We start from the raw sequence: 21,823 nt of genomic DNA, 5'->3' as shown, positions 1-21,823 counted from the left end.
ATAAAAATTTTAAAGATTATGAATTTACTCAGGATGAGGTAAAAGATGAAGTAACATTCAGATTTAATTCTGGATCTGGAACTAATGCAACTAATTGGGTCATTGGTTTCAGCCCTCGATTATATAAATGCTTGTTTCATAATGAAAGAATTTTCCTTGGATTCGGTTCACATAGGTTTCGGAAATTCACGGTGGTGAACAAGTGTTTTAGATGTCTGGGTTTTGGACATGGTGCACAGTCATGTTCACACAAGACTGTTTCTTGTGGTCACTGTGCTAATGGGGGTCATGTTTTCGCTGAGTGCCCTCACAAGGAGGATCCTCCACAATGTATTAATTGTAAGAAAAGAAACAGAGATTGTAATCACTCCGTAAGGGACATTAAGTGTCCTGAGTACATGAGAGCAGTGGAATTAGCAAACATGCGCATCAATCATGGATAATAACTCCTCTGATTTTACCTCTGGAGCATTGCAAGGACATAGAGATTTAAAAATTTTGCAAATAAATGGTCAGCGCTGTCGGGCAGTTGCTGATGAAATAAGGGTGATTGCCTTGGAGCATTGTATAGATATTGTTTGTATACAGGAGCCATTTTATTCCTCACAAGTGGGAGGGGCAGCTCATAAGATTATGGGTTTTCCTTCTTCTACTAGAATAGTAGCAGCTGTGGATGTTCCTCCAAAATCCGCTATTGTAATTTTTAATCAAGACCTTGTTGTAACGTCAATCACGGGTTTGTGCTCGGCGTGTATGACAAGCATTATTGTGTCTTCACAAGTTTCTTCTTTCTGCCTAGTGTCACTGTATTGTCCTCCATTGGAAAATATTCAGATAGCGCTTCATAATTTGGAAAATATTTGTTTAAGATATGCATCCCATAATCTCATTGTGACTGCTGATTTTAATGCAAAATCACATTTTTGGCACAGTGGATATACTGATGTGAGAGGGAACCAATTTGAAGACCTCTTATTATCTCATAATCTTGTTGTTCAAAACCTTCCAAATAAGCCGTTCACCTTTTCAACTGTAAATGGAGAGTCTAATATTGACGTAACTGTGACATCTCTTCGTATGTGCGATTCTATTTTGAATTGGGAAGTCAATTCTGGTTTAGTAAATAGTGATCACCATGCAATTTCATTTGATCTCTGTTTCGGAGTAAGGGAAAAGAGCTTCGCTACGAGTGATCTGTCTAGATTTTCTATGGACCGTGTTAACTGGAACAATTTTAAAAATTATTTGACTACAGTTTTCGATAGTGATAATTGTGCGATACCTGGAGAGAGTTTAAATGGTATGACAGCTTATGAATATGTAAACTATGTACAGTATCATATTTTCCAGGCTTGTGTGCACTCTACGAGGAGAAAAAGGACTAAAAAGTTGTCTGTGCCGTGGTGGACTCCTGCTTTGTCTTCTCTGAGGTCTCAGGTATGCCAGGCTAGGAAAGTATACCAAAGAAATAGACATCTCTCTAGTGTTGATGTGGAATCATTTAAAAATGCCTATAAAGAGAGAATAAAGGCCTTTCATAAGGCTATTGCTGAGAGCAAGAGAACTTGTTGGCAAAATTTGGTTAATGAAGTTGGTAACAGAGATCCCTGGGGTCTCGTGTATAAAATCTCTCGTAATAAGTTGCTTTGTGGAGAAATATACAACACTGTATTGAACAATAATGATTAGACATTGGATTGGTTTTCTACTGTGGAAACGATTGTTAGAAGACTATTTCCTCAGGATCTTCCTCAAGATGATTCACCTGAACAAACGGAGATACGCCGGATGAACTCTGAGTTTACAGGAGCAGGTGACGCTGAAGCTGAACTCTTCAGTTTGGTGGAGTTGGGTGCAGCAGTAGCTAAATTGAACGTTAAGAAATGTCCAGGTTTGGACTTAATTGAAAATCAAGTAATCATTAAGTTTTATGATTACTTTCCTCAAATTATGTTAAATTTGTTTAATAAATGTTTCACTGAAGGTACTTTTCCAAGACCGTGGAAGATGGCACTGCTAAAGATATTGCATAAGCCTGGTAAGCCCAGGACTGATCCGAGAGCATACAGACCAATTTCTCTCTTGGCGAACATGGGTAAGGTTTATGAAAGGTTACTTGCTCCCAGAATTTCTGCGATGTTAGAGGATAAGCATCTGTGTTCTGCTGATCAGCATGGATTTAAGAAGGGGCACTCTACAGAGGACGCCATAACATCTCTTTTAAAGTACATTAAGGATTCTTCTGAGAAATATGTTCTTATGGTCTTTATAGACTTCGAAGGAGCATTTGATTCGGTATGGTGGGAAAGTGCCCTTCGATCTCTAGTGCTTGCAGAGTGTAATAGTTACATATTTAACACTATAAGGTCATACTTTCAGGACAGATTTATTACTGTGCGTGCACGTCATCTGTCATATAGTGCCAGTGTCTCGAGAGGCTGTCCTCAAGGTTCGGTTTTGGGACCTCTCTTTTGGAATGCAGTTTTAGATCAGTGGCTTGTTAAGGAGAGTACAGAGGTTGCTAAGATAGCTTATGCTGATGACCTTGTGATTGGAGTTTCTGGGCGCTCCAGACTTATATTGGAAAGAAAAATACAGTCAGTTTTAGATGATTTAATGGAGTGGGCCAATTTGAACAAATTGAAGATCTCTGCAAGTAAGACCTGTTTTATGGTTTTTAAGAAACAATTTGATTACGGTAGGCCTCCAAGAGTTCTTTTAGGTGGTGTTCAAATTCCTTATGTTGCTAAAACTAAGTATTTGGGATTAATCATAGATGACAAACTTTCCTTTTTCCCACATGTTTCACACCTAAATGTAAAAGTAAGACACTTTACAGGCTCCATTGCTAGGATTTCTTGTAAGGAGTGGGGATTGAATAAGAGAGTGTTGTCATTGTATTATAAGACTATTTTTCTCCAGATAGTGGCATATGCAGCTGTTGTTTGGTTTTCTGTGGTAACTAAAACTAGGATTCGATCGAAACTTTTATCGCTTCAGCGCTCTATGTTATTAACTTTATTGAAAGTACCTAGAACAGCATCTACAAACGCCCTACAGGTAATTGCTGGTACCATGCCATTGGATTTATTTATTGTCTACAGAGGGTTTTTGTACAAATTGAAAAAGGGTACATCAGTAACGTTTTTGGATATTACAATTGATTTGGAGAATAATATTAAAGAAGAAAAACAACGAATATGGAACAAACTAATGGATTTATGGCAGACCAGATGGGAAAGTGGTGATGTTGGAGCTGTGACGAGGAAATATATTCCCCAGGTGAACTATGCATTGGCAAAAACCGTGGCATCTTGGTTTACGCCTTCTATGTACACTTCTTATTTGTTAACAGGACACGGCTCACTTAGGGCCAAATTATATGAGAGAGGGTTGGAGACAGATCCTTTCTGTACATGTGGCGAGCAGGAGACTTGGATGCATGTAATTTTTTTATGTCGGGAGTATGAAGACCAAAGGCGGATTTTGATGGCGCATATTCCTGACTTATCATTTGATACAGTGCATTTGCTTATTGCAAATCGTGACTGTTTTAATTTATTTCAGGAGTTTTCAGCTGCTGTTTTTGCAAGAAGAACTGTTCTCAGAGCCTTTCTTCAGAGGCAAACCTAGTGTCTTAATTGTCTTCATGGAGTTTCACTATTGGTTTCTGCATCTGGCTGGCGGCTGGGGTGCTGGACCTGATTCATGGTGTTGGGTCTGGTGCTCTGGTTGGTTGTCTTTTGTGCTGCAATCATGAATACTCCATTCTGGATTCTGCCGTGCTGGATCAGATTCATTGCGTCGGGTCTGGTGGTCTAAAGCGTCTATTATCCATGGCGTACAGTTGGAGATTGCTGGATAGTACCGTTATTGGTTTTGGAGGTTCCAGTGCATGTGAAACAGCAGCTGAGGAAATATTCAGTTGAACTGTGATTTTTGAAGTTTATAGTTGTGCCATCCAGACTATTGAATATTATTGTTGTTTTATTATATATATATATATATATATATATATATATATTTTTTTTTTTTTATTATTATTTTTTTTTTCCCTGATGGCTCCCTGGTATGGGCAACCCGGGGCGCGGGATTGCTGGCACTCACTGGTATTGCACTACCTCCAGTGGGTGCGGGATTTCAAGTGCGAATAGCGCTACAGTAAAATCAGACTCAAGTAATTTAACATACTTTTTAAGGACTGCTTTGTAAAGACTATATATTCCCAAGTTCTCAAGGTAGATTTGGGCTTATGCCTGGGAGCTACCCTGAATAAGAACACACTTGCACACACACACGAGAGTTTAATGTTTGTCAGAGCATATAATTATATGTAAATATATCTTGTATATAAATCATGTATATACTTTTATGTACATAATGTTGAGACTATATTGTGTGTAATTAATAAATGAATGAAAAAAAAAAATGAAATGCCTTATGGAAACTACTAGAGGTCGAACATGTACCTCGAAAAGTCGTCACACTCCTCCAAACTGCATACAACGGTTTAACCAGCCAGGTGCGCATCCAGAACGATTTACCTGAGGAATTTACCATACAAACTAGAGTCCGCCAAGGGGATGTAGCCTCCCCGTTGCTTTTCAACATCGTGGTCGACGCCATTATGAGGCAAGCATTCAGAAACAGACGGGGCATACAATATGACAAGGATCACTATGTGACTGACTTGATGTTTGCCGATGATAGTGCTATCTTTGCTGGTAACAACTCTGAAGCCACGGACATCCTCTACGAACATTGCCCGGCCATACGGTTGTAAGATCAATGCTGATAAGACAAAGGCCCTGACAACAGATGGGTCGCAAGCCACCATCTATCTCGAAGGCGTCCAGATCGATCAAGTGCAGGACTTTAAATACCTTGGGTCGCTGGTCCAGGAGAAGAAAGTTGCATCCACCATGGAAATCCACAGCAGAATTGGACAGGCGGCCACTGCATTTGCCTCGCTCAAATGGTGTCTATGGAAGAGGACCAACATTTCCTCAAAGACTAAAATCCGACTCTTCCGGACTTTGATCCTGCCCATTCTCCTTTACGGATCAGAAACATGGATTTGTCTCAAGCTAGATTTAAACAAACTTGAGGTATTCCAAATGCGATGCCTGCGGCAGATTTTGGACATATCACTTCGTGACTGATTCACTAATGATACCATCCGCACCAGATGTCAACAGCAACCAACCATTGCCGACCAAATCCAGAAGCGAAGGCTTAGATGGTTTGGCCACGTATGTAGAATGGGCACGAACAGAATACCATCCACACTCCTTTGGAGACAACGACCCACCCAATGGAACATCCAATGGACCACGCCTATGAAAACGTGGGCCAAGCAAGTGGAAAATGACTTGAGCCGACATCTTGACCTTAACCAGGCCAGGACTGACGACATGGATCGTAAAGTATGGAAGAACATCACAGAGCAAGTCCGAAATGCTGTGGCACCTACAGCAGCATACTGGTTGCGTGGCCAACCGCCTTCCCCAGCTGCCAGCTAAGGACCAAGAAGAAGAAGAAGAAGAAAGAACTAAAATAGTCTTGGGCAGGACACACAGCTCGAAGACATGATGACAGATGGACTAAGAAAATAACAGAATGGTACCCAAGAGGAGCTAAAAGAAAACCTGGAAGACAACGATGGAGATGGACAGATGAAATTCATGAGTTTGTGGGTAGTAAATGGATGGCCATTGCACAAAACAGAAGGAACTGGAAAATTGCTGGAGAGGCCTTCATCCTGCAGTGGACTGAAAATGGCTGATGATTATGATGAAACCAAATAATGACTATTCACATTTAAAATTAAAAAAAAAAAAAATTAACAATTAGTTTTTCTTAAATCAGCAGTGTTTCATATTTGCGCTCAATATGATAAACTTTTGAATACAGAAAGTTTAGTGTAATAAATACTACAAAGATTGTTTTTGTGTATCAAAATGTTTTAATCGGGACAGCCGTTTATTTGGGGCAAATCTTAAAAAACAGAAACCAGTCAACAAAATAGCAAGGGTTTACTTCGCTTAATTGGGCAGCATGCCGTTTAATCGGGGCAGGAGACAGCAGCACTGGAGATTACCCTATGATTGTCTCCAACAGTACCACGTGGTTCCGTCAAAGTTCTGGAGGTCACAACCATAAAACAATAAAAACAATTAGCAGTCACCTGTTTATTGGACTTTTCTGTTAGTGAAATCTATCACAAACGGACAGTAAACTCGATCTTACTGAATTTGCAATAATATCACTTCAACCAAGGATAAAGCTGACCTGCTAGCATTCCATTTTTCTTCCAGCTCTTGTATCAATGATCTTGGTAAAACATATCCCACCATTGCCAACACACTCCATTTAATGCCTCCTGTGGTCTTCCATCAAAAGGATGTCATAAGGATTTTGACGAATCTTGATGCTAAGAAAGCTCCAGGTCCTGATGGAATCTCTCCACTTGTTCTCAAAACCTGTTCCAAAGGTGTTTTTCCTTCTTCTTGGAAATTTGCTGATATCCAGCCAGTTCCTAAAAAGGGTGACAAATCCCTCGCATCCAATTATCGTCCCATTGCAACTACTTCTACTCTTTCTAAAGTAATGGAGAAATCAATTAACCGTCAACTCTTAAACTACCTAGAAACTTTCCGTCTGATCAATGATTGGCAGTATGGATTCCGTCATTGTTGATCCACTGGTGATATTCTGGCTTATATTACCCATTTATGGACAAATTCAATGGAAAAGTTCGGGGAAACACAAGCAGTTGCTCTTGACATGTCAAAGGCTTTCAATCGTGTTTGGCACAAAGGTCTCCTAAACAAGCTTCCATCTTATGATTTGCCAACTGTTTTTTGTAATTGGTTATCCAGTTTTTTCTCTGATCGCTCACTGAGGATGATGGTAGATGGCTCTCTGTCTTCTAACTTTTCCACTAATGCTGGTGTCCCCCAAGGTTCAGTTCTTTCCACCACTCTTTTCCTCCTGTATATTAATGACCTTCTTCCATTGACTGGAAATCCTATCCATAGTTTTGCCGATTATAGCACATTGCATTCCACTTTGCATTTTGAGAAACCTTTCCCTGCTCAATCAACTTCAACTTCTCGAATATCCGCTACCAATTCCTTAAATGCCGATCTCCAGGTAATTCTCCAGTGGGGAAAAGACAACTTAGTTGATTTCAATCCTTCTAAAACTCAGTCTTGTTTTATATCTCGCAAAAAGGATTCTTCTGCTCCTATGCTTATCTTTGGTGGCACTCCAATTTCTAGGCAGAATGATATATCTCTTTTGGGGATTACCCTGACTTCTAATCTCTCTTGGCACAAGCATATTAAAAATATTGCTTCCTCTGCATCTAAAAAACTTGGTTTTCTCTTTTGCTTTCGGCGTCACTTTTCTTCCAAACAGCTGTTCACTGTTTGCAAATCTGCCCCTACCATGGAATATTCTTCCCACATCTGGAGCTGTGTCCCCAAAACCTCTCTCAGGATTCTAGATTCTGAATGGAATCTTCAGGAATGGAATTCCTGAAGATTCCATTCAGAAGAGGGCAGTTAGGTTAATTAATGACTCCTCTCTAACAGAGTCTCTCCACTCACCATCTCATAGACGTACTGTTTCTGTTGTATGCCTTTTCTACAGATACTTCCATGGGCACTGTTCTTCTGAATTGGCTTCTATAATTCCTGCTCTCTCTTTCAAAACAGTCAACATCCATTTACTGTCCAACTTCAAACTCACAGAACCAACTTTTCATCTTTCTCGTTTATTCATTTAACTGCCGTTGTCTGGAACAACCTTCCTTCATATGTCTTTCCTGAAAATTAATCTACAGAAGTTCAAGTCTAATGTCAACAAATATCTTTTTTCGTCTTCTCAATCTCCAATCTAAGCACGGTACTATGTACCGTACTATATGTTGTAATACTTCTCGTGTTTGGGGTTTTCATGAAAAAAAAAAAAGAGCTACCATTAAGCAGGCAAAAAATGAAAATTTGGATGAGGCCTTATACATTTGGTTTAATCAAGAATGAGAGCTAGGGGTTCTTCTTTCAAGTCCAACCTTTCAATCAAGGGCTCTTAGCCTTAACAAAAAGTTAGGGGGTGACCCATCTTTTCCTGCAAGTTTGGGGTGGTTATCAAGGTGGGAGGAGCCTCACAGAATCTGACATAGCTTGGAATTACAGGTGAAAGTCTTTCTGGTAATTGTGTTGCGAGCAAAGAACTTAAAGTACAGTTTCTACAGTTTATTAGTGAAGTAAGTTTAGTTCCATCCCAAATTTTTAATGCTGACGAGACTGGTTTATTTTTCAAAACGTTACCCAAAAACACTTGCCTCAAAACTCGACTCTTCAGCTAAAGGACATAAATCGAGTATAGAAAGAGTGACATTGCTTCTGTGCAGTAATGCGTCTGTGAATTTAAAGTTACCACTTAGGAAAATCTGCTAAGCCCCACACTCTTAAAAATGTGAACTTAAATGCCCTCCCAGCTAAGTACGTCACAAAAATAAGCTTGGATGAGCTCGGATCATTTTAAAGATTGGTTTTCATTTCATTTGTTCTCTTAGTTAAAAAATATTTAAGGGATCAAGAACTGGAAGAAAAAGCGGTTTTATTCATTGATAACGCTCCAACCAACCCAGCAAAAAAAAAAAAAAACTGAGATCTGGCAACATTTTTGCCATCCAATGCCACCCTATTACAGCCTATGGATCAAGGAGTTATAGAGGCTGTGAAGCGATATTTCTTCGGATCCTGATGATAACAAGGATGATAATGATTTTGTTCAGTTATTTCAACGTTTAGGGGGTTGTTCAGGCATAACAAATGAAGACATTGCCCCACGGATAATGTGTGATAATGATCTAGGACAATCAGATCCTCATTGAGGTAGACATCGTGCAAGCATGCTCATCATCATCACTGCAAACTAATGAAGACAACAACTCTGATGATGAAGTGTGCGAGTAAACTGGTACAAGTCACAATAAAGCAATCAAAATGCCGGAGAAGCTGATTTGTTTCGAGACACAAGATGACACATCAGCTGGTGAACTTCTAACCTTGAAGCATGTGTGAGGTCGTGCAGCTCGAGAGCGAGTTTCAAAATTAAAGCAAAAACACATTGAGGATTATTTCAAGTAAACTTCTTGAAAATAGCTGTTTTGCGTTGTAATATTTTTGTGTAATATGTTCTACATTAAAATATTGTTTAATTAATTTAATATAAAAACCAATTTAGTTAAAATTTTGTTAACTAGTAACTTTAAATAAAAACTGGTATGTTAAAGATAGCTTCCAGTTAATCTGGACTGTCACTAATTTGGACCAAGTGCAATCCCATCAAGTCTGGATTGATGGGGTCTACTGTACTTGGATTTAGGAGAGCTTTTGATAATGCACATGGAAGACTACTGTACAAATTTGAGCAGTATGGCATTAAATGCAACTTGCTACAAAGGATAAAAGGATGGTTGAGTGGAAGAATACAGAGTGGTAATCAATGGACACTGCTCTTCGTGGACTAATGTTATTAGTGGAGTTCCCCAGGGTCTGGTGTTGGGTCCATTATTGTTATCTGTATTTATCAATAATATTGATGAAGGTATATCAGGCTTAATGTCGAAGTTTGCAGATGATACAAAGGTAGACAGGGTTGTTAACGACAGTATGCCACTGCAACAGGATCTAGAAAAGTTGGACAGATGTGCTGAGAAGTGGCAACTGAAGTTTAACACTGATAAATGCAAAGTCCTGCATATAAGTAGCAGTAACCACAGAGAAATGTACCAACTGTGTGGTGTTACACTCAGGGTAATGGAAAAAAAGAGAACTGGGGGTAATTGTGCAGTCAGATATGAAGTTTTCTAAGCAATGCAGATAGGCTGCCAGAGCAGGTCATGGGGTCTTGTGAATGATATACAATACAGGAATTTTGCTAGGAAGGATAAGGAGGCAATTATCCCCTTGTATAAGGCAATGGTCAGGCCGCACCTTGAGTACTGCGTACAGGTCTGGAATTCTCATTTTAGGAATGATGTAGAGTTGCTAGAATGAGTATAGAGAAGAGTAAGACTGGTGAGAGGAACAAAGAGGTTCACTTAAGAAGAAAGGCTTAAGGCTTAAAATTGCAGCATCTGTAGACTAAACACCTGCAAGGTGATCTGACTGAAGTGTATAAGGCCTTCAATGGATTGGGCAGGCTCAATGCTGATGGGATTCTCCCTCTTTCTCAGATTACAAACTTGAGGGAGTATAAACTGAAATTGAGGAAAGATAGTTGTCAAATAGAAGTGCAGAAATTTGCCTTTAGCCAGCAGGTAGTTGATTGCTGGAACAAACTTGCATCTGTTGTTGTGGAAGTTGATAGCTTAAATAAATTCAAGGAAGAAGTGGACAAACTTTTGGAGCAAATGGATGGGTGAAATGGGAGGTTTTTTTTTTTTTTTTTTGGCTGATGCTGAATAAGCTTGCTTTCTTGGATCATATGCTTCTTCTAATGCAAAAGTTTCATATGGTATAGTCACTATACTGCTATGAGAACCAAGTTGGACAGGCAGAGAGAAGAAATACCAAACACAGAAATTAGAATTTAGTACCAATTTAACAACTAAAATGAATAATGAAAAGTTATAAATTCATGAAAAGTATATTGCTGAATTTAAAAATGTGTACTACTAAAATAAAAATGAGATAAAAATTATGTATTTCAAACTTACCTCCTCCACAGTAATTGGAAGAATAACACGACTAGAAAGAGAAAGGGGGGAAAAAAAAACCACTGTGAAATTCAAAACCTACTGAATTTATATATTCTAAAAAATTTTATTGCAATTCTAAAATACTGTTTTGTCTTCATATGGAAATAGGTTGTTCAGACAAATTTTAATGAACTGCATCCAAACTTTAAATAAATATACAAAATGTTTCAAATGTGCAAAAAAATTCTTGGTATACTCTTGAGTCCAAGAGCCATATAAACATGTATCCAAGTCTGAATGGTTACAGGGCCATGGCAGTTTGATGAATGAACACTATTAGCCATGTCTGCTTATTTTTTGGTATCTTCCCCCCATGACGTTCAAACCTTCACAATTTTTTTTTTTCTTATTGTAACTCAAACAGCCATGGCTTCATAGTCATTCAGAATGACTTTTTTTTACTTTAAAATACATCCCAGAATTTCTCATACATACTTTTGTAACTACACACACAGGCCATTTTACAGGAAAAAATACTGAATATCATTCCAAAACCTTATTTAAAAAAATATTTAATACCAGTACAATAAAACACACTAGTGAAATTATGTTAAAATAATAAAACTATTATTTAAAAGTATTATTATACAAGGGGTCCATAAAGTCCTGTTCCTATTTCAAGACATGGAGCAAAGCAGTCTTGTATGCAAGTCATTATGAAATTGCAAAAGCTTTTTACAAAGTATTATAAAAGTAAAGTTTTTTTTTTTTCTTTTTACATAAAAATGGTGATGCCACAAGAAGGTCAAATGTGTCATGGTTTGCAGAGTCAAAATCTGTAATTGCATTACAATTAAATTATCACTGTCAATACAGAAAGTGATCCTCCCTCCAAACCAAGAATTGGAGGCTAGTTCAGAATTTGGGCCACAGGATGTGTGACTAACTTGCCTTGAAGTTGACATCCATGCATGTCTCAAAAAACGATTGAATATGTCCAAACAGCATTCCAATGCAGTTCTCAAAAGATGATGCTATGCTCCATGTGAATTTTATTTTATTTATTTTTTTTTTTTATGAAAATTACAAACAAGGGGTATTAGAACCTAGAATAATTAGTACTATGCATGGGTTGAAGATTGACATAAAAGAATACACTTGTCGACATTAGACTCGAACTTCTCTAGATTGTAATTTTCAGGAAATACATACCAAGGAAGGTTGTTCCAGAAAATGGAAGTTGAATCAATAACTGAGGAGAAGAAAAGTTGGTTCTGAAATGTTGGATGGGTGAAATGGATTTTTTTTTTGGCTGATGCTGCATAAGCTTGCTTTCTTGCATCAAATTCCTCTACTAATGTTAATGTGGCTAAGGTAAAGAAAGCCAACACGAGAAACACAACAAACTTCTGGAAACTTACCGGACAAACTGGTTTGCTGCTATCGCAGTTTCTCCCTACATTATCGGTAAACAGACAGTGTGTGTTATCATTAGTGGCAGTAGAAGTCGAGAACAATATATTGATTGACACACACAGGTGTGACAGACAATGTAATGATTAGTTTTTTCTCATTATTAAAAGCAGATTATTGAAGTTCATTAGAGTTTTTGCTATTAAAAAACCATATTATTGATTTCTTTGTATATTTTTAAGATTAGGTTTCCTAACCTAACCTTAAAGGATAGGTTAGGAAAAAAGCAAAAGGTTTCCTTACCTAACATTAAAGGTTAGGTTAGGAAATAATAGGAAAAGAAAGAAAGATTCTTTATATTAATATTAGTAATGGCCACATGATGCAAGGAAGCCTATGGCTTATGCTGCACCAGCCAAAAAAAATAAAAAATAAAATAAAATAAATCTTCTTCAAGAGGAGTGTTTCCATTTACAATGGGTTTCCTCAGCCTACAAGTTATTTCTTGTTAGGAATTTTTTCCCGCCATAAAGTGCGGTTCAAGGTGTCTTGGTCAGTTAAGCCTCGGGCTGTCATGCACTCCCGTACTCCATCCATCCATGTCCTCCTCCTAGGTCTTCCTCTTCTACACTTTTCTTTGATGGTGTCAATAATAGTCTTTTTCACTTCCATTTTTTCCCTTATGTCTTCATTCCATTTTCTGTCTCTTCTAGAAGTTCTGCTGAGCATCTCCAAAAACCATTTCTGTGGAAAGCAATTTGTTTTCCACTCGCCTATTCAATGTCCAGGTTTCCGCTCCATACAATAGAAGACTTGGTACAATCGTTTGAAATATAAGTTTCTTTGTTTTATTTAGGATATTTTTGCTCCACAGAACAGAGTTTAACATGCCGATAGCTTTCCTGCCGTCTGTAATTCTCTTATTGATCTCTGCTTGGGATGATCCATCACTTTGTAAGATTGATCCCAAATATTTGAATTTATCGACTTGTTTCATTTTAAAACCTGCAATATTTAGAATGTGTTATGGCCCTGAAGACAACATTTCAGGGTTGCTAAAATTGATTTTTAGACCCGTATTGTTTATATTCCTCAAACAATTGACGACATGCATACTTTGCATCTTCTAAGTCTTGTGCTATCACCACCTGATCATCTGCAAAAAGTAAATTGTGAATATAGGTGTTCTTATTAATCGGCAATCCCATTTTATTAAATTTTTTTGACCAGGATCTTAGGCAGATGTCGATATAAATTTTGAGAAGTGTTGGTGAGATGCAACAACCTTGTAATATGGATATCAGATGAACTAATGAGACATATGGCAGAGAAGAAAAATGCATGGGATACATACAAATTAATGGGTGACATGGAAGCCTATGCTGGATATAAGCTGGTTTGTAACCAAGTCACAAAGGAGATTAGGCAGGCAAAGGAATATTATGAGAAATCCTTGGCAAAGGATGCAAAGAAAAACAGAAAAGAGTTCTTTACTTATGTAAACTCAAGAAGGAAAGGGATGAATCAGATTGGGCCACTGGATATTGATGGTTCAACAGTTGAGGATCGTGCTCAGGTGGCTAACAAACGAAACGAGTATTTTGCATCTACATTCACACATGAGGAGTTATTCAAGAAGGGGAATGCCGTAGGTGAAGTAAACACTGGCAGTGAACTAAATGATTTTGTAATAACTGAGAGGAAAGTGGAGGAGAAATTGTTGAAGATAAACATAAAAAAGGCACCCGGGGTGGATGGGATCTATCCAGTTATATTAAAGGAGGCAGCAAAGGAAGTAAGCAAACCCTTAGCCATAATTATGAGAGCTTCCTTGGACTTAGGGGAGGTACCCATAGACTGGAGATGTGCAAATGTAACCCCAATTCACAAAGGAGGATCAAAGGCTGACACAAGTAATTATAGACCTGTTAGTTTAACTTCTGTTCCCGGAAAATTAACGGAGGCACTGGTTAAAGCAGCACTGCAGGATCATCTAGACAAGACTTCAGTTATAGCTTGGACACAGCATGGTTTTGTTAAGGGGAAGTCTTGCCTGACAAATTTGATTGGATACTATGATGCAGTCACAAAAGAACTGGATGCAGGGAATAACTTTGATATTATATACTTGGATCTTAGAAAGGCTTTTGATACTGTTGCACATGTAAGACTGCTGCACAAATTGGAGCAGTGTGGCATTGGTGGCAAATTGCTGCTATGGATAAAGGGATGGTTGAATGGCAGAAGACAGAGAGTGGTGATCAATGGACACTGCTCATCGTGGACAAATGTTATTAGTGGAGTTCCTCAGGGTTCAGTGTTAGGTCCATTGTTGTTTTCTGTATTTATGAATGATATTGGTGATGGTATATCAAGCTTAATGTCCAAGTTTGCAGACGATACAAAGGTTGGCAGGGTTGTTAAGGACAATACTGATGCTATGCTGCTGCAACAGGATCTGGAAAGGTTGAGCAGATGGGCTGAGAGGTGGCAAATGAAGTTTAACATTGACAAATGTAAGGTACTACATATGGGAAACAGTAACCCCAGAGCACGTATCAACTCTGTGGTACTACACTGACAGTGGTAGAGAATGAAAAAGAGCTGGGGGGTAATTGTGCAGGCAGATATGAAGTTTTCTGAGCAGTGCAGACGAGCTGCAAGAGTAGCTCATGGTGTCTTGTCAATGATATATAGGAATTTTTCAAGCAGGGATAGGGAGGTGATTATTCCCTTGTATAAGACAATGGTCAGGCCACACCTTGAGTACTGTATACAGGTCTGGAGGCCTCATTTCAAGAAGGATGTAGAGCTGCTGGAACGAGTACAGAGAAGGGCAACAAGATTAGTGAATGGAACAAAGGGTTGCTCTTACGAAGAAAGGCTTAAGTTTTGTAAATTACAGTCTGGAGACTAGGCACCGGCAAGGTGATCTGATAGAGGTGTATAAGGCCTTGAATGGTTTGAGCATGCTCAATGTCGATGGGATACTTCCTCTTGCTCAGAATAATCACCTGAGAGGGCATAAATTCAAATTGAGGAAAGACAGGTGTAGAATAGATGTGCGGAAATTTTCCTTTAGCCAGCGGGTAGTTGGTTGGTGGAACAGACTTCCATCACTTGTTGTGGAAGTTGATAGCCTAAACAAATTTAAGGCTGAGCTGGACAGGTATTTCGAACGAACGGAGGAGTGAAATGGGAGTGGTGTTTATTTTTTTATTTTTATTTTTTATTTTTTTTTTTTGGGTGATGCTGAATAAGCTTGCTTTCTTGCATCATATGCCTCTACTAATGCTAATGAGCCTTTTGAAGTGTGGAATTCAGGTGACAAAACTGATCCCACTTTAATTCTGCATCTATTATTCCTGTAAATTGCCTTAATAATGTTAATAAGTTGTCTATCAATATTTGCCTCTTTCAGTGCTTCCCATAAGTTTTCTTGGAACACTGTCATATGCCTTTTCAAGGTCAATGAAGATCATAAAGATTTTTTTTTCCTTTTGATTGGTATTTTTCAATGATCTGTCATACTGTTGAGATATGATCTATACATGACCTCCCAGCTGAAAAACCACTTTGTTCTTCTGATACCTCGATTTGGGCTTCTAAATGGTTCCTGATCCATTTTCCAAGGATCTTTAACAGCGGGTTCAGGACGCATATTCCTCTGTAATTTGAACAGCTTTTCCGATCGCCCTTCTTATAAATTGATGTAATATATCCTGTTATCGTTTCTTTCGGTATTTCTTCTCCTCTCAGTATACTATTTAACAGTTTTTGTTTCAGAACAGCCACTCCTCTTCCTCCATATTTCAGAAGTTCCATGTAAACTCCTCCAGATGATTTGCCATTTCTTCCTTCCTTAAGCAGGAGTTCCACTTCCCTAACAGAAACTTTTAAGCCCGAGTCTTCTACACCAAAAACCTCCATTGCCTTGAACTCTTCCCGGTCTTCTTTTAAAAGTCCTTCATAGTACTCCATTCAGTCTTTCAAAGGTATTAATTGCAAACCAGCATTGTGTTTATTCTGTTTTCTCAAGTCTTTAAGGACCTTCCACGATTCCGCTGATTGCTTGAAGCCCAATTTGCTATTAATAGTTGCACATTTCCTTTCCCATTCTTCATTTTTTGCTTCTACTACCAACCGATTGGCTATTTTCTTTTTTTCAACATAAATGTTCCTATATGCATCATTCCTATCACACAGCCATTTCTGATATGCAAGTTTCTTTTCCTCTACAGCAGCTCTTACTTTCTCTGTAATCCAAGTCTTTTTTGGTCCTTGGCTCTTCTTTTTGCCTAGGATTTCATGGGCTATTTTTTTAACAGTATTTTTTAAATATTCGTAGAATAAAATAAATAACAATATAAATAACGTAGAATAAAATAAATAACAATGTAAATAACGTAGAATAAAATAAATAACAATATAAATAACATAGAATAAAATAAATAATGATATAAATAACATACCATGTAAATAACGTAGAATAAAATAAATAATATAAATAACATAGAATAAAATAAATAACAATATAAATAACGTATAGTGAAATACTGTAGAATAAAATAAATAACGATATAAATAACATACAATATAAATAACGTAGAATAAAATAAATAACAATAAAAAATTTTAAAAAAAAATACATATATATATATATATATATACACACACACACACGTATCATAACATCAATGAATCACTTAACTTGATGCTATGATGTTATCATCTGTCACACCAATGTGTCAATCAATATATCGTTCTCTACTTCTACTGCCAATACCGGTAACAAGCACTGTCTGTTTACTGAGAAGGCACGGAGACACTGTGATAGCAGAAAACCAGTTAGTCCGGTAAGTTTCTAGTAGTTTGCCAGTTCTTGTGTTGGCTTTCTTTACCTTCACTGTTAATGCTAACTCTTTCACGTGTGAGTGTAGTCAGCAACTGAATTGGATCAATAATTATGCCACTCATATCCATTACACCAATGTAGTTCATCCCTTTCCACAACTTTTCTTTGCATTATTAGCCAAAACTTTTCACAACCTGTGCCTAAGCCTCCCTAATCACACTTATCCACTTGATTGAGAAGTAGTTTATACTTACTGTAGGCTTATGTCCCCTTATAATTTATAATCACTCGTATTTTTATTCTCTACTTTTAGTCTCATCAGTTCATCTGACATCCATTTAGGTCTAAATGTTTCAACAATATCTCTTAGTATAAAAAGATAGTGACTTCTACAATTACTTCCCTGAAAATTTCCCATTTACAGTTGGTAATAACATCAGCTGGTCCTGCTGAAAAGAATTTAAAAATTGTCCATTACAATCACCTTTTCTAGAACAAAATCCCTTTATTGCATTATAAAAGCAAAATAACAAGGTTTTATTGTATAAGTATTTGCTACACTCACTTTTAAGAAAATATTTTGCAAATCAGTCGGGCTGGCAACGTGTGAATACAAGTTATCGTGAAGCAGGATGATTCCTTCTATCAGTTGTTCTCGATCATTTGCATTTGTTTCTGAGGCAAAATTTCAGAATGCTCTTCTGAGTTAATGTTGCCACCAACTTTTTAAAACCTAACGCACAGCAAGGAAAACAGCTACTATAATTTATTTCTACAGAAATATCTGACACTTTCTCTATTGAAGACAAGACCCTTTTAGTGCACACTGAAAATGGATTTCTTGTGGTTCTTACTTTTCTGCAGTTATAAACTGAATCACTGCATGCTGAGATCCAGTTAGGTTAGACTATCTATTTGAAATGTCACAGAAGAAATTACACAACCCTAATGAAGAGCAGACAAAACCAAAATAAGAATTCAAATTACCAAGGTTTTATTGTACAAGTTTTTAATATGTTTATATGTTATTAAAAACAGGAGGGCATTCATTTCCCCACTGAGAACTACAGGTTAGGTTATGTTAGGTTAGTGTTCAGTTAAAGCACACAGAATGTGTTTTAACTGAACAACCCTCATTTTTATTCAATGTACAATTTATGTTTTCAGAGAGCTAACTGTAAATAAGCTGCTGAATGGAAGATTCAAAAAAAATCTTCCTCTTTACTATATGCTACAAGATATAAGGTGACTATAATGAGAAAAATGTTAATGCATATTTTTGGTTCTAAAGCATTTTTGAGGATTTTTTTTTTTTTTTTTTTTTTTAAATTAAAATCCTTATAGACATCAACATGCCCTAAACATTCAATCCACTGAGCTATTCACAGAAGACTCGAAAAGCACAGAATTTAAGATGAATAAGAAAAGATAAGATAAAGACAAATAATTATAAATATTCAAATAGTCACAGAAATAAATTTAAATATTCAAATATGAATGCAACAATCAAATTAATGCTGATGCAGATTATTCAAAACAGAATTTTTAAATTATTTACTGTGATCACATGCCAGTAAAAGAAAAAAAAAAAAAATCAAAACCCCACACAAATTACATTGATTTTCAGATTTTTACACAACATTAGCGATCTCAAAAAACATGGAATGATTCAAATCTCACGAAACATTGAAAAGATCTTCACGAGGTTTTCAAAATGGCAACCTTTCTGATGTTGATGGAAACAATCTGCTTGAAATTTACTCAAAATTAAAAATTGATTAAAACTTATTGCATTTAATGAACATACAGGAATGGTTTGCACTTTCATTATAGAAAATGAGTAGTAAAAAGAAACTAGATATTACAATTATGCCTAAATAAGGTGAAACAGGTTTCTTGGTAATGTTTATTTGTACTTAAGATCTGTAATCACACAAATACTTTTAAATTGTAAATATACAATGTCATGAAAAAATGTTTAATTCTAATATACTGCTCTTTTTAAACAAAAGGACCTGCAAAAGTTGCAGCCGGTCCTAGGAAGTTATCCTGTTATATAAAGCAATGGTATCAGGCCACATATGCACACATTTGAGACTACATACTGCATAGAGGTGTAGAGGTCAGTTGGTATTACAAAAGGATACCCTCAACAATAAAGACTCAAGTTCTGTAAATTGCAGCATCTGGAAACGAGACATTTGAGAAGAGACATGACTGAAGTATTTAAAGTTTTAAATGGATGGAATAAATAAAATGCTGATGGAATCCTTACTCTTTCTCAGATGATACATACAAGGGGTATAAATTTAAATTGGAAAAGGATGGTTACAGAACGGATCTGCATAACCTTTTCTTTCAACCAGAGTAGAGTCCCTATCGGATCAAGTCTTCAGAAATTTTGCAGTTTGCAGGTCAGGTGCAGTTCCAATTTTTCAGTGTAAATAATTTAATACAATAATACCAAAAATTAATATATTTTTAACTTACAAAGTAACTGTTTTAAGTAACATTATTTACTAAATTATGAAGTATGTACCATGTTGTTGTTTTTTTATTCTTTTTGGTTTAATTACATACAACACTACTCACTACTGATATCTTCATAAACTGCATAAATTTGAAAATGTATGATTAGCTTTATAGATTTAAATTTATTTTTTTAACCCTCACTTCCATTTCATTTTGCCAGATATGAAAAGATGAAAGCACAAGATTCATAGACGTCCTTTTCCAAATTCTGAATTATCTCTGATTATGATGGTTGTTTAAGGTTTTGCAACTTACGCCATCAGCAGCATAGGCCATATATATGCTATATAAAGTATGTCTGAAAATTGACAAAATATCCAAGTTTCCAGAAGGGGGAAAACCATGCTACCCTTGCCTGAGACTAACTCAGCCATGTTGTGAAAAAGACCCACAGAAATTCCTCTCGTTATTTACAGTATTCAAACTCAGGTCTTTTCCGCCTGGTGCAGGTAGGATGGTGATTACATCAACTGTGCTACACACAAGAGTCAGAATATAATGTTACTGTTATTATGTTGTTATATTATATTGCTTCTGATTAAGAACTTTGCACTCACTGCTTCAGAATTAGAAATCGAATCAACAACAAAAATCTTTCAGCACAAAATTGAAAGAACATCATCATTAAAAGTTTCCCAAAAATTGCAGATATAAAGAATACTAACTTAGGATTGCATTCATCATGGTAAATTCAAAATTACTGTATAATTTAAGTAGCTTATCGTCATACATACAAAATTGTCTACATTTTCATTTTTTACTGTCTGGATTTAATTCTTGCCATTCTTCTTCCAATGGTGCCAGTGCAGTAAGCGAAAGAGTTTTCTGCATCTGGATTTCTCATCCAAGGAAGAAGCGTACAGCTGAACCCAGAAACTGCTGATGTCCTGTTTCTGCACAGCAACTTACTAAAAATTTGCAAATTATATTATGAATATGTTTCAATCTTCTTTTTTTATTTATTTATATATGTTTTGTTATTTTCATGTATACAATGCAATAAAATTTATACAATACAATAAAATATTAGTATTATTGATTGGTTTATTTTAATTTAAAGCTAACTATGCATTATTACTGATGTGGAAAATTTAATAGAAATTTTCTTAATGTGTCTTTTTTTTGAGATTTGTGAGTTGATTGCAAGTACAAGCAATGCGGGTCAGGTTTGAGTGTGGTTCTGGTTACTGCAGGTGCGGATCTAATGCAGTGGAACCGCACAAAACTCGTGTGAGGTATGAATATGTTATATTCTTTTTTTTAATTTATATATTGTTATTTTTATGTATCATATATGTTGACAAAATAAAAGAACAAATATTTGATTTCACCTAGATGGGAAATTTAATATCAAATGAAGGAAAAAACATCCACAATAAACTACAAAAATATAATAAAATGAATGGAACGATTAAAGGCCACCTTGGAAAACAAATGACAACTGAAACAAAATTACGACTGCACAACATCACTTCAAAGTCAGCCCTCTTTTACAACTGTGAGACTTCAGTAATAATTAAGAAAGATGCAAAAAAAACTAGAAGCAGCACAAATGAGATTTTTAAGACCATTATTAGGCTTTACAAGACTAGATCATCATATAAATTCAGATATTCATGAGAAATTAAAAGTAGATAACAAAATAACATAGTAAATGATATAAAATGGTATCAGAAAAAATGGATCAGCCACACAGAAAGAATGAACCCAAACCAGATCCCAAAATTAGCCTTTTAACTACAAACCTACAGGCAAGAGAGATGTGGGTCGACCAATACAATGATGGCGAGATCAAGAACACCTCCAAGAGCTACACCGCAACAGGTCTTAAAAGACCTAAGCCGGATCCAGTTCATCATGACGATAATGTATTATTAATAATACAATAAAATATTAATAGTATTGACTGATGTGAGTATTGATTGATTGATCTAATTTAAAGAAAGAATCCAATGTTATTTGCACAGTTTTTGTCCTATATGCAATTTTAACAGAACCAACATTATCAAATGCAATAGTTGTTTCTTTATCAACCTTACTACAGGCCAACACATTCTCTATTATGTTCAATGGATTTTGGGAATCTTTTTTAGATGGCAGAGTGTGCGCTTCTTCACTTTCGCCGGTAACAAAAACATCATTTTGTTTGGTGCTCAGCAGCTCTTCTGGTGTTGGTGGTGGAGTGATAGCAACTTCATTATTCACTTTCACAAACTCTTCAAATTCATCAACAAAATCCATATGCTCCTTCAAATACCTCAATGTTGCTATCACATTCATCTGCTGGACCATGTTTTTCAACGATA

The 21,823-nt window shown here is 36.5% G+C and overlaps 1 protein-coding gene across 1 annotated transcript in view; it reads right to left on the bottom strand.

The window, feature by feature from the left end:
• vib (phosphatidylinositol transfer protein vib) overlaps positions 1 to 21,823 on the bottom strand; it is a 214,773-nt gene that overhangs the window by 134,869 nt on the left and 58,081 nt on the right. The window contains exon 2 of the mRNA XM_090390339.1: positions 10,736 to 10,766. Within this exon, the coding sequence (XP_090246465.1) occupies positions 10,736 to 10,766 (31 nt within the window). The remainder of the gene's footprint in view (positions 1 to 10,735; positions 10,767 to 21,823) is intronic.

The sequence above is a fragment of the Mastigoproctus giganteus genome, chromosome 2 (assembly GCF_048544385.1).
Source record: "Mastigoproctus giganteus isolate SK-2022 chromosome 2, ASM4854438v1, whole genome shotgun sequence".
NCBI lineage: Eukaryota > Metazoa > Arthropoda > Arachnida > Uropygi > Thelyphonidae > Mastigoproctus > Mastigoproctus giganteus.
The sequence above is the reverse complement of the archived record's forward strand: the minus strand, read 5'-3'. Positions and strand labels throughout refer to the sequence as shown.